General features: G+C 47.6%; 2 protein-coding genes across 2 annotated transcripts; both read left to right on the top strand.

The window, feature by feature from the left end:
- Positions 1–2,081: 2,081 nt before the first annotated feature.
- Positions 2,082–11,102, top strand: mmp17b (matrix metallopeptidase 17b). The gene is made up of 12 exons (XM_084009909.1): positions 2,082–2,180; positions 3,587–3,748; positions 4,537–4,669; positions 4,754–4,877; positions 5,067–5,175; positions 5,251–5,428; positions 5,682–5,858; positions 6,490–6,580; positions 7,041–7,114; positions 9,626–9,775; positions 9,860–10,114; positions 10,229–11,102. The coding sequence occupies exons 2-12, from the start codon at positions 3,608–3,610 to the stop codon at positions 10,621–10,623; spliced, it is 1,827 nt and encodes a 608-aa protein (XP_083866035.1). The 5' UTR covers positions 2,082–2,180; positions 3,587–3,607; the 3' UTR covers positions 10,624–11,102.
- A 7,934-nt stretch (positions 11,103–19,036) lies between these two features.
- On the top strand, positions 19,037–21,969 carry LOC311013752 (uncharacterized protein; the record flags this gene model as incomplete). Its single annotated transcript, XM_084009928.1, has 6 exons — positions 19,037–19,201; positions 20,227–20,310; positions 20,653–20,748; positions 21,184–21,207; positions 21,599–21,664; positions 21,814–21,969. The coding sequence occupies 6 exons, from the start codon at positions 19,037–19,039 to the stop codon at positions 21,919–21,921; spliced, it is 543 nt and encodes a 180-aa protein (XP_083866054.1). The 3' UTR covers positions 21,922–21,969.
- Between the last annotated feature and the right edge of the window lie 978 nt (positions 21,970–22,947).

The following is a 22,947-nucleotide window of genomic DNA, read 5'->3' as shown; positions in this document are numbered from 1 at the left end:
AAATCAAAAATTAAGATTAATATGCAATCCTCCGACTATGAAAATGAAAACTGCGTTTCAAGTTTCATGTGTAAAGACATAATGTATGGAGGACAATATGAAAATGTGAAATACATTTTACCAGCAGGAAGGAGGGGATATATATATATATATATATTTACTTGAGTAGGATTATTGTTAACAGTGTTGTTGTGTCTCTAGAGTGTTTCTTTTCTGGTACTTTCTTCCTCCTGGACGTACGTGGACATGTGGTCTGGTGTCCTTGGGCGGTCTGATCCCTGATCCGGTCTACGAGACCACGACCAGTACATGAGAAACCTGTAATCCTTGTTTTCATGAAGCTCGGTGAGCTCTGTGGTCGTATTTAAAGATTCTCTTCTCTAGATGAGAGCCGATCATCTCGCTGGGTAACACTGCTCTCTTTGTGGAGCCTCGACCTCGCCTGCACCCAAGGGTGCTCCCCGCCATCTGACCACCAGCCGCTGCAGGTCAGCATCGGGGCGAGGCCTCGTCACATCCCGGACCCCCGGTCCAACACGTACTCATCATCAGATACCCAACACAGGACTCTGGACCACGTCTCTACTGTTTGTGATTCAGAGAAAAAGGCAAACAAATATCAGATATTGGAACAAGATCGACCTCAGAATACGTGGAGATGTCGGGTGTGTACGGAGGCGTCCCACGGGGGCAGGACTTCACAGAGTATCAGAGACACCATCCAGTCCAAAAACCAAAAGAGCATTTTCTTTGTTGCCATGGACGACGGGGAGAGGAGCCCCACACAGTCCGGGACACACAGCTCCATTCATGCATCAACCAGGATCCCCACCCGCAGCCACCCACTCAGCATCCATCACCCATTACCACCCGGTGACCTTTGACCCGCCCCGGCAGCTGCATTCGTGAGGAAGTAGCCTGTTGTCACGGTGACAGAGGGAAGCGTTTAATCTCCGTTTAACCCCGGAAACTTTCATTTTATGTTTTATTAAAGAGAATCACAGACTGTTTAAGAGATTATACATCCTCGTCTTTCACTTCCTCAGCAGGTAAGCCCCGCCCCCTAAAGCGTCCCCTGCTTTCTGGTCTGTTGGACTATTGTAGGACCATTTTCTCATAGACTTCTATACAAGCAGAGAGGAGTCGCCCCCTGGTGGCCAGCAGAGAGACTGCAGCTTTAAGGCACTTCAGCATTGCCACCTGGTTTGGGCTTCTAAATGTAAAAACAGCAGCTTTCTACTCAGACTGATGAGATTTGCCATCAGTGGAACATCGATCAAGTTTATCAAGAACGTCGGTGAGGAATCTCATGGCGAGTTAATCTCCACCGAGGAGGAAAGGCTTTGTTGAAGCGAGTCCTGATCCAGAACCACATCAGAGGAATCAGGTTTCCTGCAGAAACACCACGCGACCCTACATGTGTTTCTCCTGTCAGCAGACAAAGAACACATTAGATGGGACTTAATGGTTCCAGTGGGACCTACTGGTCCCTGTGGGACACCTCAGAAAGTATATTAGTGTATCATATCAGTATTGAGGAAGGAAGGGAGGAAGGAAGGAAGGGAGGGAGGGAGGGAGGGAGGAAGGTCACAATGCTGAGAACAGTTGGTCTGACGGCTTAAACACAAAGAGAGAGAGATCTGCTGGTCTTCATGACTGTAATCTGCCGTTAAGAGGATTGTGTGTAAAACGGTAAAGATGGACGACACATGAACATGCAGACGTTACAGATGTTCACGGGGGAAACAACACACACACCCAGACATATCACTGTGTGTGGCGCTCAGTAATCCTCCACCCGGGTCAGACCCAGGGTCCAGGACCCTCTCTGGGTTTTTATTCTCCTACGTGGTGGATATTGGACAGGAAGTGGAGCTCGCAGGGGAAGGAAAGTCTGCACAACATGAAGGTTATATTTGTCAGGATGGGGGATGAGGAGGAGGGGATGGGGAGGAGGAGGAGGAGGGGATGGGGAGGAGGAGGGGATGAGGAGGAGGAGGAGGAGGGGATGGGGAGGAGGAGGAGGGGGGTATTGGGGTTAAGGGCTGAGCTTTGAGGAAGAAGCAGAAGAGAAAGGACCCATCTGTCCCTCTGGAGGCAGATAAACAGAGTGTGAGTGAGTGAGAGGACGGACGGACGGAGGGAAGCATCGTCTTGTTTACGGAGTTCCAGCGCTTCACGTAAGTTTATCCGATGTCTGCATGTGTCCGATGTGGAGGCCGTCGTCATGGTGACGTTATTGTCTGTTGTGGTCCTCACTGCTGATGTATGTCGAGGATTTAAAATGAATAATTATCATCAAAACCTCCTCAAAAGGTTTGATTTCAAATCCTTGAAAACCCGTGAATTGTGGTGTGGTGTTTTCAAGGTTTGAAAAGTGCTTGGATTTAGACTAAAGGTCTATAAATGTGTGTTGTATGTGATGACATCTATGATAGAACAGAGAAAAGAAGATCTCCATATCTGAGGGACTGAAAACAGCATTTCCTGACATTTCTTTATGAAAAATGACTTTTGATGATGAACAGATGATGAAAATAGTTGGTGATTATATTTCTGTGGATCTGTTAGTGGAATTAGTTTTCCTTTCATTTGTGGTCCTTCTGTAAAAAGCTGTCTCCAAACATCATGTTGGTTGTTTAGAGGACAATAACATCTCATTTAATGTGATGAACAAGTGACATCATAAGTAGACTGAATACTGACCATTGGATTGATACAAATATGGAGTTTACCACAGCTGGAAGGGGCTGGAAAAGCATGGAAATGCACCTGGAAATGCTTGGAAAGTGCTTGAATGTGACTTTGGAGAAGGTGGAGGATCTCTTGTTTAACTGAATGTGTTTAATAAAAAGGTTGAGTTTACTTCCACGTTGGTTTAAACTGTATTACGGTAACATCTCCCTCAGCAGCAGATCAAACAGACTTCCATGTGGGATTTGAACCTCTGCAGGTTGTTAAGGACATGTTATTTGTCTGCATGTTATAAAAGTGTGTTTCACAGAATTTAGAGTTTATTTTTTACCTCGGATTGAACTCTCCACTGCTTTAATCTCGTTGCTTTACCCCCCCATGCTTTAACTGAAATGGTACACCCTCTAACTTAATTAAATGAAGGTCTGACTGACGAGACAAACCAACCCCCCCCCCGGTATTTTATGGTAATGTCCGTCCATCTTCTGATTGCATGGCGTCTCCCCGTGGGAATACAGGACGTTTCCCGTCAGCCGTAACTCATCAGGACGAGGTGACCGACAACGTCGTTAGCACTTTCTCTGATAGTTCAGTGGAGACACACGGATGGATTTTAATATTGAACATGTTCTATGTTTGAGTGTTTTAAGTGCTATCCTCTGGGATTATTGGATTTTAAAGTTGTTTGTACTTTTAAGTTCCTAATAAAAATCGAGTCAATCAGAAGCACCTTAAACTCATTCTCTCCGCTGGCCACTAGGGGGCGACTCCGACAGGTGGGGACCACTCTACCAATGTTAGATAGACCTCATATCATAATCATTGCTGAATTCTGAAATTATTTACAGCAAATCATAGGTTTCCTTTGATTTGTGTGTTTCTTTCCCTCCAGGATTTAAACCGAGACGTTCTGATGGTTTCTCATGTAAATGGAACCGTGATGAAGACCTGCATCCTTCTTCTTCCTCTTCTGTGCCTGAGCACCGCCGAGATTACCCCCCCACCCCCCACTGCACCGGTGACACCCACCGAAGATGAGGGCACCCGCCTGGTGGTAAAGAAGCAGCAGGACCCCCAGAGGTCTAGATAGTAGCCCACATGAGTCCAGAGACCAGACCAGAGACTGTCTGTGGTCCCCCAGAGGTCTAGATAGTAGCCCACATGAGTCCAGAGACCAGACCAGAGACTGTCTGTGGTCCCCCAGAGGTCTAGATAGTAGCCCACATGAGTCCAGAGACCAGACCAGACTATGTGGAGGAACCAGAGACTGTCTGTGGTCCCCCAGAGGTCTAGATAGTAGCCCACATGAGTCCAGAGACCAGACCGGACTATGTGGAGGAACCAGAGACTGTCTGTGGTCCCCCAGAGGTCTAGATAGTAGCCCACATGAGTCCAGAGACCAGACCAGAGACTGTCTGTGGTCCCCCAGAGGTCTAGATAGTAGCCCACATGAGTCCAGAGACCAGACCAGACTATGTGGAGGAACCAGAGACTGTCTGTGGTCCCCCAGAGGTCTAGATAGTAGCCCACATGAGTCCAGAGACCAGACCGGACTATGTGGAGGAACCAGAGACTGTCTGTGGTCCCCCAGAGGTCTAGATAGTAGCCCACATGAGTCCAGAGACCAGACCGGACTATGTGGAGGAACCAGAGACTGTCTGTGGTCCCCCAGAGGTCTAGATAGAAGTCCACATTATCACACCATCATGATGGAGTTATTTCAGCATCCTTTTCATGTGGTTATTGATATTAAATCACAGATGAATCCTTTATTCTGGTTCCTCCAGCCCATGTGGGTCTCTAGATCCGGTGACCTATTGACCTGTGCTTGTCTGCTCACAGGATTGGCTGATGAAGTACGGGTACCTCCCCCCCTCGGACCCCTCCACGGGTCAGCTGCAGGCCTGGACCGCCGTCACTGACGCCGTCAGGGCCGTGCAGAGGTTCGCTGGTCTGAAGGACTCGGGAGTCCTCGGTGAGGGTTCCAACATGCCGTGATCCAGACTCCTTCTGGGAGGTTTCTGTGACTCCACGCGTCTCCTCTGGTTCTCCTTTTCAGACGAGGAGACGACGGCGTTGATGAACAGCCCTCGCTGCTCCCTCCCCGACCAGGACTCCTCCACACCCCCGAGCAGGAGGAGGAGATCCAGCTCCATGTGGCCACGCAGGAACATCAACTGGAGGTTGGACGACATTCATTTCTCATCATCTGGTAAACTTGAACAAGCAAAGTGTTTCCTTGTTGAGTCGTTGAAGAAACGACGATCCAGAACCGAAAGCAGAACCTTAAAGAGATGCCGACACCAACAGAACACATCCGGGGACATAAAGGACTGAATGCAGGTCTCTTGGTTCTGGGTTCTCTCTTTCAGGCTGCGGTCGTACCCGTCCTCGTCCCGTCTGTCCCGGGAAACCATCCGCTCGCTGGTCTTCTACGCTCTGCGAGTGTGGGCGGAGCCAACGCCGCTGGAGTTCCACGAGGTCAGCACGTCTGTCTGCATCATGTGTTTAATTAAAAAGAGACTCCGCCCCCGTTTTACTGTCCTCTCTCCTCAGGTGGGCGGCCCAGAGGCAGCCGACCTCCAGGTAGACTTCCTCCACGGTTACCATGGTGACGGCTATCCCTTCGATGGGGCCGGCGGTGCAGTGGGCCACGCCTTCTTCCCGTCAGACCCGGCCCGGGCGGGAGGAGTTCACCTGGATGCGGAGGAGGAGTGGGCCTTCAGACAGCCAGGTGGAGAAGGCTCACTAAGATTAATAGTGTTACATCATCATTTCACAGTGATGTCATCAATAATGATAATGAATAATAAACCATCATCTGACCTTCCTGGTTCTGAGGCTGGATTATAATCTCTAAATTCAGTCAATGTGCAAGAAGATGCAACACTTTCAGTGTGTTGTTTGTCCAGCGGCTCCATCTAGTGGCGGGTCATGAGCACTGCGCCCCATAGTTTCCTCATTAGGCCGTCCTCTTCCCTCCTCAGCCTCCGAGGGCACCGACCTGTTCACGGTCCTGGTCCACGAGTTCGGCCATGCTCTGGGCCTGCCTCACTCGTCCTCTCGCCACTCCGTGATGAGGCCGTACTACCAGGGTCCTGCTGGAGACCCGCTCCACTACCTGCTGGGCCCTCAAGACCTGGAGCACATCACCCAGCTCTACGGTGAGAGACTCTTTAGACCCTGGTCCTGGTGTGAGCAGGTCCCTGATCCCACCGCCACACCGGACTCACAAGGTTTCCATCCGGATCACAGGCCAAACAGGTGATCAGGTAGGAACTGATGGTCCATCATCAGTAGTCATGTGTTTACGAGGGCCTATCAGGTGAAAACACATGAAACCAGAGAGCTGGGGGAGGGGCAGCACAAGTCAGAGGAAATGTTTTCCAGATTAAAGTCACACATTACGAGAGAAAAAAAAGATTTAAGTGCTAAATTTACCAGAATCTATTCTCTGACATTCTAAAAGAGGATTCATGTGATGACCTGTTGTATTGCCCCCTGCTGGACCACAAGCTGAACTGCATTTAAACGTTGTATTTTTGTATGCTGTATTATTTTAAATCTCGATAGAGAGCTGAACATCTCATCTCTAGTTACTTGTGACGATATTTAGGATTATCCCGATAACAGAGACTCGCCACAAATTAAAATCCCATGTCGATCCCATATCGTCCCATCAGGAGTTAGGAGATTAAATCTGACCCCTTTTAATCCAGCGGCCATTCAAAGACATGATTTAAATATGAATCGTATTATTGTAAAAGAGAAAACAAGCACACCTTTGTGGTTCAGGTAAGAAGAACCAGCTGGTCACCGACGCTCCTCGCCTCACTGCAGAGCCTCCGCATCGCCATGGAGACCGCCGCCGACATCACGGATACGGGTAGGACCAGAGAAACTCACTTCATTGATTCAAACAACCTTTTTATTTTTAGTCATTTAAACACATTGAACCATCAAGAGATTCATTACAGACAGTTTTTAAATCAAACAGCGTCGGGGTGAAAGGTCACCATGACGACGAGGCGACGCGTGAAGCCATCCAATGACAGAAGACGATGCTTTTTCAACCACCAATGAAAATAAAGGAGATATCAGTGTGGTTTTGATTTTCCGTATCCAACAGTATTGTCTGGAGTTTCATCGTTGTCACAAAGATAAGCACATGATACAGTATTAATTATAATATTTAATATGAATTCATTATAAAGCTGAAGTGGAAACCCTTTTAGATCTCCTCTCCTCTCATTGTTCACCTATTTAACAAAATACGCCCCAAAGTTATCGATTATTTTATATCGTAAAACAAACAAAACTAAACTTGTTGTGTTTTCTTTCTTCAGCTCCGTCATCGATCGATGCAACGCCAGTTTTGATGCCGTGGCGACGATCCGAGGAGAGACTTTCTTCTTCAAGGGTCAGAGACCAGCGGAGACCCGTTAGACCTGCAGAGACCCGTTAGACCTGTTAGACCAGCAGAGACCCGTTAGACCTGCAGAGACCCATTAGACCTGTTAGACCAGCAGAGACCCGTTAGACCAGCAGAGACCCGTTAGACCTGTTAGACCAGCAGAGACCCGTTAGACCAGCAGAGACCCGTTAGACCTGTTAGACCAGCAGAGACCCGTTAGACCTGTTAGACCAGCAGAGACCCGTTAGACCAGCAGAGACCCGTTAGACCTGCAGAGACCCATTAGACCAGCAGAGACCCGTTAGACCAGCAGAGACCCGTTAGACCTGTTAGACCAGCAGAGACCCGTTAGACCAGCAGAGTCCCGTTAGACCTGTTAGACCAGCAGAGACCCATTAGACCTGTTAGACCAGCACAGACCCGTTAGACCTGTTAGACCAGCAGAGACCCATTAGACCAGCAGAGACCCGTTAGACCATCAGAGACCCGTTAGACCAGCAGAGACCCGTTAGACCTGTTAGACCAGCAGAGACCCGTTAGACCAGCAGAGTCCCGTTAGACCTGTTAGACCAGCAGAGACCCGTTAGACCTGTTAGACCAGCAGAGACCCGTTAGACCTGTTAGACCAGCAGAGACCAGCAGAGACCCGTTAGACCTGCAGAGACCCATTAGACCAGCAGAGACCCGTTAGACCAGCAGAGACCCGTTAGACCTGTTAGACCAGCAGAGACCCGTTAGACCAGCAGAGTCCCGTTAGACCTGTTAGACCAGCAGAGACCCGTTAGACCAGCAGAGACCCATTAGACCAGCAGAGACCCGTTAGACCAGCAGACACCAGCAGAGACCCGTTAGACCTGTTAGACCAGCAGAGACCTGTTAGACCAGCAGAGACCCATTAGACCTGTTAGACCAGCAGAGACCCGTTAGACCAGCAGAGACCAGTTAGACCAGCAGACACCAGCAGAGACCCGTTAGACCAGCAGAGACCCGTTAGACCTGTTAGACCAGCAGAGACCAGTTAGACCAGCAGAGACCCATTAGACCAGCAGAGACCTGTTAGTCCCGTTAGACCAGCAGAGACCAGTTAGACCCGTTAGACCAGCAGAGACCTGTTAGATCAGCAGAGACCCGTTAGAACTGTTAGACCAGTTAGACCAGCAGAGACCAGTTAGACCAGCAGACACCAGCAGAGACCTGTTAGATCAGCAGAGACCCGTTAGACCAGCAGAGACCCGTTAGACCTGTTAGACCAGCAGAGACCCGTTAGACCAGCAGAGACCAGCAGAGACCAGTTAGACCAGCAGACACCAGCAGAGACCCGTTAGACCAGCAGAGACGCGTTAGACCTGTTAGACCAGCAGAGACCAGTTAGACCAGCAGACACCAGCAGAGACCCATTAGACCAGCAGAGACCTGTTAGACCCGTTAGACCAGCAGAGACCAGTTAGACCCGTTAGACCAGCAGAGACCTGTTAGATCAGCAGAGACCCGTTAGACCAGTTAGACCAGTTAGACCAGCAGAGACCAGTTACACCAGCAGACACCAGCAGAGACCTGTTAGATCAGCAGAGACCCGTTAGACCAGCAGAGACCTGTTAGACCTGTTAGACCAGCAGAGACCCGTTAGACCAGCAGAGACCAGTTAGACCAGCAGACACCAGCAGAGACCTGTTAGACCAGCAGAGACCTGTTAGACCCGTTAGACCACTAGAGACCCGTTAGACCAGCAGACACCAGCAGAGACCTGTTAGACCAGCAGAGACCTATTAGACCCGTTAGACCAGCAGAGACCAGTTAGACCAGCAGACACCAGCAGAGACCCGTTAGACCAGCAGAGACCCGTTAGACCTGTTAGACCAGCAGAGACCCGTTAGATCTGTTAGACCAGCAGAGACCAGTTAGACCAGCAGACACCAGCAGAGACCCGTTAGACCAGCAGAGACCAGTTAGACCCGTTAGACCAGCAGAGACCTGTTAGATCAGCAGAGACCCGTTAGACCAGTTAGACCAGCAGAGACCAGTTAGACCAGCAGACACCAGCAGAGACCTGTTAGACCAGCAGAGACCCGTTAGACCTGTTAGACCAGCAGAGACCCGTTAGACCAGCAGGGACCAGTTAGACCAGTAGACACCAGCAGAGACCTGTTAGACCTGCAGAGACCAGCAGAGACCTATTAGACCCGTTAGACCACTAGAGACCCGTTAGACCAGCAGAGACCAGCAGACACCTGTTAGACCAGCAGAGATCTATTAGACCCGTTAGACCAGCAGAGACCTATTAGACCAGCAGAGACTAGCAGAGACCCGTTAGACCAGCAGAGATCTATTAGACCCGTTAGACCAGCAGAGACCAGTTAGACCAGCAGAGACCAGTTAGACCCGTTAGACCAGCAGAGACCAGTTAGACCAGCAGAGACCAGTTAGACCCGTTAGACAGTCGACGGTAATGAGTAGTTTGAGGAGATCTAGAACTAGAACTGGAGTGAATAAATGGAAGCTTTCTCCACGCTGTCGTAGGTATGACCATGTGGCGGGTCAACGGTGGCGGTCTGGTCTCGGGTCGTGGGGCGCCGGTCCGAAGGCTGTGGCGGGGTCTGCCACCCGACCTGCCTCGGCTGCACGCCGTCCTGGAGAGACGGTCGGACCACGCCATCGTCTTCATCAGTGGTACGATCCAGTAACAGTGTCAATGGTAATGTGAAGTGTTTCCTCTGACCCCGCTCACTGGTCCAGGTCCTGGTCTCCCTGCAGGTTCTCAGTTCTGGCTGTTCAGGGATCTGACCCTGCAGGAGGGCTACCCTCAGCCCCTGTCTGCTCTCAGGATGGGGGCGAGCTCAGTAGCGGCAGACCAGGAGGAGGAGGCTGCGGGGAGGTGGGGTCTGGTCTGGGACCCGGAGGAGGGCCCCGTATGGGGGATCAGAGGAGACGCCGAAGAGGGGAAGCAAGAAGACAAGTGGACTGAGCTGCTCAGACAAGGTGTTGATGGCATCGCCGCGGACGGAGACGGTGAGTCACGTTAGTCCAGAGACCAGACCAGAGACTGTCTTTGGTCCCCCAGAGGTCTAGATAGTAGTCCAGAGGCCGTGGTCCTTGTGACATCGTCCCCCTCTCTCCTCTCAGGTTCGGTCCGCCTCTTCAGAGGATCCTTCTACTGGAAGTTCACGTTCCCAGGATCCTCGCCGGTGGACGGTTACCCACGATCCTCTGCTGTGGACTGGCTGGACTGCCCCGACTCGTCCTCGTCCTCCTCACCGCCGGTGGACGAGCTGTCCCTGTCTCTCTCTCTGCCTGCAGGCAGACAGGAGTTCAGGGAGCGCTGGAGGGAGGAGAGAGAGGAGGAGGGCGAGGGAGGAAGGAGGCGGGGCCAACACAAAGACGCCCGGGACGCCGGGTCACACATCTGGACGCAGTGCTCCTGTCAGAGTGGAGCTGTCGGCGGCGGGAAAACGTCTCTCGTTGCCGCCTTGCTGCTGAGTGCGTGTACGTTGTTGTCCTACCAGCAGGGGGGGCTGTAGAGAAACTCATTCACGAACCTGCCTACTGACCTTTGACCCTGATTTCTGCTGTCTAGCCTTGTGTGTTCAGTACGGAGCTGGAGTCAGGACGTGGTTATCCACACACTGAAGTTGCCAGATAAGGTTTGTTTGTGTAGTGTGAAACCTGGCAACCCCATTTTGATGACAAGCAATCTGGCTGTTTGTTTGTTAAGGAGCCAGGCAGCAACCTGAAGTGCCTTAAACATGCATTCTCTCTGCTGGCCACCAGGGGGCGACTCCTCTCTGGTTGTATAGAAGTCTATGAGAAAATGGTCCTACTTCTCTCTGCTGGCCACCAGGGGGCGACTCCTCTCTGGTTGTATAGAAGTCTATGAGAAAATGGTCCTACTTCTCTCTGCTGGCCACCAGGGGGCGACTCCTCTCTGGTTGTATAGAAGTCTATGAGAAAATGGTCCTACTTCTCTCTTGATGTATTATCTCAGTAAACATTGTAAACATGAGTTTATGGTCTCAATCAGTTTCAAGTCTTCTTCAATCCAGCATGATGCTCATTTAGGAAATGAAGTCAACGTTTATTTGCATATGTCGCCTGCGGCGAGAGGCGTGGGCCGGTTTCTCCTGGTGGCATGTGGTTCTGGGTAGCCGAGCCTGCATTCGAAGGATGGAAACAGCTGATGGATTATATTTTGATCGAAAGATTGGAATGCTATAAAACAATACTGACGACAGTGGAACTCCCCCAGCTGGACGACTTAATCGCTGTCATGGGGAATCCTCCGATTCCTCGCCATGTCTAGGTGGTTTACGGCGAGTGGGAGGAGGGAGCTGTGGTTGCCCCGGTACACTCACAGATGCAGATAAGATGCTTCACGCTCATTTCAGCTCGTTTCACTGCTGCAGGTTCAGATAACGACGTCTGAGCATGAACCTCACGGCCACGCAAACCCTACCTGCAATAACAGAGCATTCATCTACGCATCTTAACAAGGAGCCTTTTTCATCATAATACAATAATATTCATCATAATAATAGTAATAATAATAACAATAATAATACTTCTTATTTATACGTGGTGCTTAAAGTGACTTTACAGTGAAAACAGAGGAAAAACCTGAAGAATTGTGTTTTGTCACGGCAGAGAGATAAGACGTTGCTTCCCTCAGTGTGATGGCTATCTCACATGTCATATTGTTGCCGGCCATGAAATCCTTTCCAACCTTTAAATTAGTCAGATTTCCAGAGCTGACTAAGACCTTTTTGTACTTTCCTTTTTTTCTTTCATTTTAAGTCATACCCTCCAGAAAACAACCCTGTAACCAACCGACGTGTTCACAACATCCCAGTCTATAGCTGACCCCCTTTAAAGGACCATCCCAGTCTAGTGCTGACCCCCTTTAAAGGACCATCCCAGTCTAGTGCTGACCCCCTTTAAAGGACCATCCCAGTCTAGTTCTGACCCCCTTTAAAGGAACATCCCAGTCTAGTTCTGACCCCCTTTAAAGGAACATCCCAGTCTAGTTCTGACCCCCTTTAAAGGACCATCCCAGTCTAGTGCTGACCCCCTTTAAAGGACCATCCCAGTCTAGTGCTGACCCCCTTTAAAGGACCATCCCAGTCTAGTTCTGACCCCCTTTAAAGGACCATCCCAGTCTAGTGCTGACCCCCTTTAAAGGACCATCCCAGTCTAGTGCTGACCCCCTTTAAAGGACCATCCCAGTCTAGTTCTGACCCCCTTTAAAGGAACATCCCAGTCTAGTTCTGACCCCCTTTAAAGGAACATCCCAGTCTAGTTCTGACCCATTTACATTTACATTTAGGTCATTTAGCAGACGCTTTTGTCCAAAGCGACCAACAATAAGTACTTTTGTCAAAAGAAGGAAACAAGGAAACCACAACGAATCATTGCCGATAAAGTAAGAGCTAAAAGTAGAACAAGTGTTAGGTCCTCATCTGAGTAAACTAGTAGTTCAAGAGCAACAGTGCTACGATCAGAGTGCTATAGGTAAGGGTTGTTTTTTTTGTTTGTTTTTTTTGGGGGGGGGGGTCATGCTAGTCGAGGTGAAGTCTGAACATGTGAGTCTTGAGCCTTTTTCGGAAAATGGCAAATGACTCAGCTGTCCTGACATTAGTCGGGAGTTCATTCCACCACTGAGGACCAGAACAGAGAAGAGTCTGGGCTTTGCTGAGCGACATTTGTTTGATTTCAGCGATGGTGGTACCAGCCGGCCAGCTGAAGTAGAGGAGCGAAGTGCTCGCTTCGGGGCATGAGGTTTGACCAGTGTTTGAAGGTAGATGGGTGCCGTTCCATTGATGGCCCTGAAGGGCCATCCTTTAAAGGAACATCCCAGTCTAGTTCTGACCCCCTTTAAAGGAAGATCCCAGTCTAGTGCTGACCCCCTTTAAAGGACCATCCCAGTCTAGTTCTGACCCCCTTTAAAGGACCATCCCAGTCTAGTTCTGACCCCCTTTAAAGGAACATCCCAGTCTAGTTCTGACCCCCTTTAAAGGACCATCCCAGTCTAGTTCTGACCCCCTTTAAAGGAACATCCCAGTCTAGTTCTGACCCCCTTTAAAGGACCATCCCAGTCTAGTTCTGACCCCCTTTAAAGGAACATCCCAGTCTAGTTCTGACCCCCTTTAAAGGACCATCCCAGGACAATCCCAGTTTTAGCCTCTTCCCTTTGCCTACCATCATTTTCCTAACTAAAGTTCGCTTCCTGAACAGTTTTCACAGCCAACAGGTGGATTTATTATTCTGATAAAATTACATATCTGCTATCTTAAAATCCTGCGGTTAATTTGATCAGAGTCCGCTTGGAAGTGGATCCACCTTTGCCGTCTGACAGCAGGGGTTCGTTTGAAGCCCAGACAAACCGTACGCCGATGACTGTTGACAATTAATATCGGCAGAGCTGTCACAGACAGAGGGCCGGAGTCAAGGACCCTCAGAGGGACCAGCTAAGTCCGCCAGAACAATGCTGGCTGCTAAAACCTTCTGTGGCGGCGTGCCACGACCCCCCCCCCCCCCACACACACACACACACACACACACACTCAGGATATGTGAAGATGTTAAACAACACACAGAGTACGGTTTAATTTTACCTGCAAGGTCGTCCGACTCTCTGAGATCTGCCCTGCATGGGGGTCTGTGGACCGGATGAGGCGCTATAGCTCAAGGATGCTTCAGGACTAGTTGTTGAAGAGACGGTCCTTATTCACTTACCCCCCCCCACACACACATTTACCAAGTGGTCCTAGGAAGAACAGGGCAGCAATACCAGATGGGTTTGGCTCTATTTATAGCTTGAGACAGCCGAGGAGGTGAAGCTCTTCTATGGGCCGAAGGAGGCGTAGAGACTGTCCAGTCCGTCACCTCAGACCAGATCCACGGATCCAGTGTGCATGGGAGCATCTCCGCCAGCTGCAGGACCCTGAAATGATTCACAGAAAATCTCCTGACATTAACAAGAAACTCCCTTTTATTCACTGCTATCTTTGAGGGGGAAACGTTGATATCCCTTGTTTTCATTGTTTTTCATCTGACTCGGGCTGATGAGGGATTTTCACCAAGACTGCCGAAGCTTCTGAATCTTTTTGCTCAACTCAACCTGGAAAAAAGACTCTCCGGAACTGTAAATCAAGCAAAGGAATTAACTTTTATATTTTTGGTTTTATGGAGTAGCTTTGTTTTTTGTTTTTTTTTACTCAAGCCACCAAGAAAATTTTGAGGAGGAGGAGGAGGAGGAGCTAAACTCAGACTCTCCACCGATCATGGGTCTCTGCACGAGCAGGTCCACCGTTTCCCTGGACCCCCGCGCTCACACCCTGATCGCATACCAGGCCAGCCGTGCAGTGGGGGAGGGAGTCAGTCCCGAAGGGACCCCCAATCTGGATGAGGGCATCCTGATGGTTCAGCCTGTCAAAGGCAAGGCTGAGGGCGGAGCAGGAGGAGGAAGAGGAGACGGGACAAAAGGTGGCGGGGCGGTCAACCAAACAGCCAAGGGCTACCTGGAGCTGGGTGGCGAGGGGGGAGGAGAGGGGGAGGCGCAGATATCACGGGAAGCCGAGGAGGAGGAGGAAGAGGAGGAGGACGAGGAGGGTGACGTAGAGGAGCTGATCAATTTCATGGACAGCGAGGGGAGTCTGAGGAGCGAGTTCCTGGAGTAGAGAGGAGGAAGACGTGTTGATCTTGTAATTTCTGAATGACTTCAAACATTAAACACTTTCCTGCTTCGGCGCTTCTGGCTGACTTCTTTGTGTTATTATGTTTTATACGATCACTGCCACGTTTTTGTCAGTAACGTTTTTAGTATTTTATTGCACGTGTAAACCAAAGCATCTCTGGAGTCAAACAACTTAGACGAGCAAAAAGATTGAAACCACGCTAAAACTGCTAGCCTAGCTCTTTCAATATCGCAATGGACGGACTCTCACAGACTTTATCAACCTTTACGTTGGACTGTAAGAAGTATAAATGTAGAAAGAAAGATATTTAACTCATTTACTGATTACTCATGTCAAGGCCTTCTCAACAGTGCTATTATTTACTCAGTTGCGTCCCAAGTCGCCAGCTACTTGTTCACAGTAGCTAGCTACTTGTTTAGAATAGCACACGGTTACTAGCTACTTGTTCACAGTAGCTAGCTACTTGTTTAGAGTAGCACACAGTAACTAGCTACTTGTTCACAGTAGCACTGGTTTACAGTAGCACTTGTTCACAGTAGCACACAGTAGCTAGCTACTGATTTACAGTAGGGCACTTAGCTAGCCACTTGTGTTAGCAGTCCTGAAGGACCCAGTCAGCAGCTCGGGTGGCCCCCATAGACCACTGTAGTCCCCCATGGGTCCAGCCAGGACAGCTGTGGACAAGTTAGGAGATGATATCTAGCAACACTGAGCTCAGTTGAAAATGGAGGCGCAAGCCTAAAATAATAAAATAATAAATAAAACGTTGTGGGTTGGTTTTCCTCCGGTCACCACTGTGCCACGTACGTAAGTTACATAATAAACGTTAAATCATACGTAATAAACATACTTATTTGAACCCATACCACAAACTTTTCCAAAACTTCCTAAGCAGGTGTTTCTGGACGTAGGAGAAAACATAAAAAAAAGAAGTTAAGATGATGAAGATACTTGATTGTGTGGGGTCCATTGGTCAGCGGGGAGAGCTTAATGAGTCACACCGTTTAATTGGTTAAACTGAATTGTGATGGCGATGGCGTATGTTTCAGGTTCCCAGCAGCCCCCTGGTGGCTCACTCATTTGGGTGCACAGACATGAAACTGAGTTTGATCTTATCCTTCGCTGTCTGGGCAAGAGGACCCAAATGTCAGAGCAGAGAAATCACCCTATTACTCACTCACATATCTCTTCTATGTATTTAGTAACATTTCCATGTTAGAGCCTCAGCAGCACGATGAATCATTTCGATGACCAAACCACAACTTTCTCTTTTGCAGCACCATCAGGTCAAATATTACTGTGAGCAACACTTTCGTCCACAACTAGGTATCAACAAATCGGGAAAGTTTGCTATGAATCTTCATATGTTCCACAGAAATCCTCATGTTTACGCGGCAATGCAATCTTTCATCTCCAACCATCGGCGGGTAAACAAATACATGCACGTTAGATTTTAACATTTGTAGAGCGTATTCACAAGAAACCTTTCAGGTCTTGTTTAGGTCTATACGTTCTTGTCATGCAAGAGAAAGCCACATGTCATGATTTATGAAGTAAATGACAAATACATAGTAGGCTATGTGAATTATTTGAAGTGAGGTAATTGCAACGTCATGCCATTCTCCCAAAGGCCCGTCATTCCAAAACCCCAAAATGTCCCTTTTCAGACCAAAAGTAAAATGTAAATCAAGTCTGCACACCGTTGCTCCTTTATCTGCAATTTATTCGAGCCTCCACAAAGTCGCCTCTGACTTAGTAACATCAACATCTATCATCTTTGAAATACATACACTCTGGTTGACTGCTGGCTGCCGTCTTGTGTTTGGTGTAACATTTTTTGGATATGATGCTACGTTGCTTTCCTTTGGAGCAAAAGCCCATTTATCCGCCAGCCCGTTATCCCAAAAACAAATGCCCGTTGTTACGAAGGCCCGTTGCTCCAAAAAGACACGCAACAAACGGAAGCAGAGCCAGAACGTGATCTCATGTGATAATATCGTAATAATAGTATCGCAAGGATGCTCAAATCAAAACCTCTCTCTTTATTATTAGTGCTATCAATACTCTCGTTATCAATCCAATATATTATTATGATCAAATTCATGTACGCAAAATCAATTAAAAATACGGTAATCAAATTGATGGTCAAGTTGTTTCACTGTTATGAAGCACATCACCGTCAACCTGGTGGAGGGACCCCCAAGACCTATAGAGACCTGGTGGAGGGACCCGCAAGACCTATAGAGACCTGGTGGAGGGACCCGCAAGACCTATAGAGACTTTATGGAGGGATCCCCAAGACCTATAGAGACCTGGTGGAGGGACCCCCAAGACCTATAGAGACTTTATGGAGGGATCCCCAAGACCTATAGAGACCTGGTGGAGGGACCCCCAAGACCTATAGAGACCTGGTGGAGGGACCCCCAAGACCTATAGAGACCTGGTGGAGGGACCCCCAAGACCTATAGAGACTTTATGGAGGGATCCCCAAGACCTATAGAGACCTGGTGGAGGGACCCCCAAGACCTATAGAGACCTGGTGGAGGGACCCCCAAGACCTATAGAGACTTTATGGAGGGATCCCCAAGGCCTACAGAGACCCGGTGGAGGGACCCAGACCCCCTGGAGTAACTCTGCCGACCCCGTAGGGGTCCCTCTGCACTACAGTGTAAAACATCCTGGAGGCTCAGTAGTCTGAACCAAGACAGAAAACTGTATTAGTCCATAGTCCACCTCTTCACCTTTCACAATAAAAGCTTATACATAAACTCTGTGACACGGACGTCGTTGGTCTTCTGTGCAAATCTATTCAAACCTCATTATGAAGTTCAAAAGCAAAATATTCACAGCAAGTATTTGGCTTTGAGTATATAACATTGACTTGACCTGATTAAAGTGCTGTGTGTGTATAGTGTGTGTGTGTGTATATATATATATATATATATATATATATATATATATATATATATAAGATAATTATGTGCAGGGCTTTAATAAATAACCTGAAACTACACCAGGTGCTTTTTGTGTGAGATACCATCTCCTGAGGAAGGAATGTACATCTTTATTTTCATCCCCACAGCGATCATCATTTTGTGTTCTGAGTGAACATTAGTTATTCATCTGCCTCCCACTGACTGCAGTGATCAGGGACTTCTGCTCAATGTGTGTATAGTCCTTCAGCTTCACTTCTGCCGTTTGATGTGGAAAATTACTAAAGATAAACTGATTGGGTCAATACTATTATCAGCTTGAGAAATAAAGTGACCTTTTTGAGTTTTAGGGAAATGTTTCCACTTTTCTTCTCAACTCAAAGAACAAAGGCTTCGGTGGAAAGCAAAGTAGCACATGAACTTCATTCAGTCAGTGGAATGTTGTGAGAAGTTTGAACCCATACTAGTGATGTTGCTCAATGGTCGGTGATTCCTGGAGAGCAGTAGAATAATCTAGCACCACGTTTACCAAGTGGCGTCATCATAAATAAACACGTATATATGAAACGTATATATATGTGAGTGCAGAATCTGGATGTTTGTGGTCCGAGGAGTATCGATCACCAAGACGCCAGCCGTCTCCATCCGGCTGGTCCTGGTCCTGTAGGCGTGTGCAATGGAAAGATTTTGGATCTAAATCCATCTCATTTGATTTCCCCACATTAACCCAGAGGGATCCAGTATTGTGACGCCAGGCCTGAACAAGTGTTTGTCTACTATAGTACTAAACCAACAACATTCCTTCATGAAACATCTGGTTGTAGTTCAATCCTAACGTGTGTGATAATGACCAGATATCTCACTGGCTCGCAGGTTTTCCACTGAGCAGCGAAGGCCAGGTCTTCACAGAGGAGAGGAAATACCGTGACACTCATAAGCCGTCAGATCTTACTGATATGTGGCGAGCAACATCGCTCAGATGCAGACTCTTGTTCCATGTCAGGACAACGCTGAGCAGACTCCCTCCTGTGTGGGAGCATCTTCACAACAAAAAAAAGAAATGATCAAACCATGGACAAAAAGAGCAGGGATTCCCCAAAATCTGGAAATGTCAAATCACGATGTGTTAAAAAGCAGCAACGCTGCTGCCCAGTCATTGACGAAGCCTCGGGACCTCAGGCAGCAATCCAGCAGATTGACATCAATAATTGGCTGCAGCTTCACCAGAACCAACCCCAAAGTCTTTCAACAGCCAGACATTCATACATTCATTTTTGCATTGTGAGCTAGGACTTTCAGTTGTGACCCCGATGTATCTAATCTGCGTACCTGGATCCTCCACCTCCTCCTCCACCATGATGCTGCTCCTACTGCTGCTGCCTCTCCTCATCTCTGCTAATCCCTTGTCCCGTGAAGACAAAGAAAGCATGCACGAGTTCGGAATCGACGTGGAGGACTTTGGGAAGAGCCTGCCGGTAAGGCCTAACACCTCTGATCACGTGGCACCGTTTACCTCCCATACAGGTGTTTGCAGGCCGGAGAGCGGGACGGTCCTACTTCCAGTCTGAAGTGGGAGATGAGATTGTTAATTGAGGCTGATAAAGTCATCAGATGGTAGACAACGCACAGTCTCGTAAAATGTTTTGATTTTGATTTCCCGCCTCTCGGCATTTACAGGTGTCGCAGTCGTAGCGCAGATGAAATCATGTCCTTGTTGTGTATTTGGTAGTATATAGTAGTGATATAGTGGTATATAGTAGTGATATAGTAGTGATATAGTAGTGCAGCAGCTGTTTGACTTCCTTTCTTGTTTGCATCCACAGAACTGCTCTGAACCCTGCAGCTCACCACACATAACTGTAAGTTGATCAACCTCTCTGACTTCTTTATGGATTGAAATGTTTTCAGGGAGTAAATAATGAAACTAATAGCAAACAAAGATGTCCATCTTTAATTTCACCTTTTGTTGCACTTCATCACGTGAGAGGAATGTTGATTTAAAGGGCCAGTGCGTAGCGTTTCTCCGTGAGCAGAAATGGAAAAAAGTATTGGTAACCACGTTCTATTACTATCATCGAAGCGGACGAAAAAGAAGACTCGTTTAAAATGAGCCCTTCATATCTACACGCGGATCTTATGTTATGTTACCCGAAGGCCACCGTAGCTCTGCAACACGCTTGGGAGGGGAGGGGTGAGCATAGAGGTGTTCAGCTGGATGCAACCTGAAGCTTCCCTTTTGAATCAGCACTATTCTGCAGTGTATTCTGCACTCACACACCTTCAGCACCACGACATCGTCACCACTTCCTCTGAGCTTCGCCGTTATCTCATCTGAACCTGTTTCAGCGATTCCTGCAGAGCTGTGTTGACGGGTAGATGCATTACGTCTCTCTGACGTCCATCCCACTCCGGGCTCGCATCATCATCGTTTAACGCCATGCCTCTGTTATCTCTCTTTAAAATAAGTTAACGATAATAAGTTACAAGAAAGAGGCGTCAGACAGGCGAGCTGGTTGGACTTAATATTTTCATATTGTCTCCTCAGGCTCCTTGCCGGTGTTTAAACCTCAACAGGTCACAAGTGGTAAGTACTGTGTGTGTGTGTGTGTGTGTGTATGTGTGTGTGTGTGTGTGTGTGTGTGTGTGTGTGTGTGTGTGTGTGTGTGTGTGTGTGTGAGTGAGTGAGTGAGTGAGTGAGTGAGTGAGTGAGTGAGTGAGTGAGTGAGAGAGAGAGAGAGAGAGAGAGAAGAGATTATCATGAACGTAAAACACACAGTAAGTAACAGTAAAGTAACAGAAGTAAGGTGAAATAACGACTTGGCTTCACACGAGACATAAACAATGACCTCCTGGGTGAAAGTCCTGTTTGTTTAACCCACTAGCCCTTTGTATACTCGCTCACTCTTTTGACCTTTCCCCCGGACAGGAATGTGCCTCCCCTGAGTTCGCCATCCAAGCCCTGAAGTCGCTGGACTCCAATCAGCCCGCCGTTCTACAACTGATCACGGCCCTGAATACAGTGGTGAGTGAGCATTTTTAAACGTGCATTCTCTCTGCTGGCCACCAGGGGGCGACTCCTCTCTGGTTGTATAGAAGTCTATGAGAAAATGGTCCTACTTCTCTCTGCTGGCCACCAGGGGGCGACTCCTCTCTGGTTGTATAGAAGTCTATGAGAAAATGGTCCTACTTCTCTCTGCTGGCCACCAGGGGGCGACTCCTCTCTGGTTGTATAGAAGTCTATGAGAAAATGGTCCTACTTCTCTCTGCTGGCCACCAGGGGGCGACTCCTCTCTGGTTGTGTAGAAGTCTATGAGAAAATGGTCCTACTTCTCTCTGCTGGCCACCAGGGGGCGACTCCTCTCTGGTTGTGTAGAAGTCTATGAGAAGTCTTGATGTATTGTCTCAGTAAACATTGCTGATGCAGGTCTTTAACTTGTTTTCTTGTTTGGATTCACAGAACAACATCTCGATTCCTACAGCTGTAAGTTTATTATGATGCTTTCTCTCTTTGTTTTCCAACTTTAAATAATGAATCTAATAGCAAACAAAGCTGTTCATCTTTAATTTCACCTTTTGTTGATCATGTGAGAATAATGTTGATTTAAAGGGCCAGTGTGTAGCATTTACAGAAACAGAATAAAGTATTCGTAACCACGTTCTATTATTATCTAAGTGGCAGAAAAAGAATGGTCGTGTTACCCTTAGATGAGCCCTTGGCCACTGTAGTTATCTGAACCTGTTTCACTGATTACTGCAGAGCTCCATTGACAGATGCATTGAAAAAGAAAGATGTGAATCTACGTCAGGCTGATTGGATGAATTGGACATAATATGTGTTCATAGTCATATTCTTTTTCATATTATCTCCTCAGGTCCCTCAAACATGCTCAAACCTCCTCAAACAAGCTTTTCATAAATGCTTGTCTTTAAAAATCAGGGTAAGTAGCGTGGTGTGTGTGTGTGTGTGTGTGTGTGTGTGTGTGTGTGTGTGTGTGTGTGTGTGTGTGTGTGTGTGTGAAAGACAGATGATTATCTTTAATGATGTAATTGGAGATGATTTATTGTACGATTCTCTATCTCTCTTCAGGTAAATATGACCTTCTGTTCGCTGGCTGAGCAGTTTTCACTGAGCAGCTTCCACCTGAAACTGGAAAACTTGTCCCAGGAGATCAACTCGCAGTTAAAAGGGAAATAACTGGCTGCAGTTGCATCACAGATGTTCTCACGATGTATTTGTTTTTTGTTTTTTGTTGTCTTGAGGTGGATCACATAAGAACAATGTTTTAATATTTATTTTAGACATATACATAATTTAATTTAATATAATTTATGAAGCCGTGCAAGTCGGTGCATTTTCCACAACACTTTCTTGCAAATTTTTCAGAATAAAAGCCTTGAACACATTAAGATTTTCTGTCCCTTCATTTAGTAACGTTGCTGATATGATGTCAATACAAGGTTAAAAGTTGGTTTTCTTTGTCTGTTTTTGCGATGAACTGCTTGCGGGTCGAAGATGGAGAAACTGATGAACCACGACTCTGTTGTCATGAACAACTGTTCAGCTTTAAATCAATCAAACCACTTCACACTTTAATGCTCCATTTTTCATTTCACATCCATTTTTAATAATCCCTTTTCACAATTGACATATTTTCATCACCTCTATCATATCTTTTATCAATTGTTTTATTTTATTTCTACTGCTCATTTAAAACTAAAGGGTCTTCTGATCTCAGGGTTATGCATTCTGGTCTGTTGGACTCTAAACAGACCTGTCAATCAGCAGGTAAGCCCCGCCCCCTAAAGCCTCCCCTGCTTTCTGGTCTGGTGGACTCTAAATGGACCATAATGTACTAAATGAACATCATGCTGGATTGAAGAAGACTTGAAACTAGAGATTGAGACCATAAACTCATGTTTACAATGTTTACTGAGATAATACATCAAGAGAGAAGTAGGACCATTTTCTCATAGACTTCTATACAACCAGAGAGGAGTCGCCCCCTGGTGGCCAGCAGAGAGAAGTAGGACCATTTTCTCATAGACTTCTATACAACCAGAGAGGAGTCGCCCCCTGGTGGCCAGCAGAGAGAAGTAGGACCATTTTCTCATAGACTTCTATACAACCAGAGAGGAGTCGCCCCCTGGTGGCCAGCAGAGAGAAGTAGGACAATTTTCTCATAGACTTCTATACAACCAGAGAGGAGTCGCCCCCTGGTGG

This window comes from Eutrigla gurnardus (genome assembly GCF_963514095.1).
Source record: "Eutrigla gurnardus genome assembly, chromosome: 5".
In the NCBI taxonomy this organism is placed as follows: domain Eukaryota; kingdom Metazoa; phylum Chordata; class Actinopteri; order Perciformes; family Triglidae; genus Eutrigla; species Eutrigla gurnardus.
The sequence above is the reverse complement of the archived record's forward strand: the minus strand, read 5'-3'. Positions and strand labels throughout refer to the sequence as shown.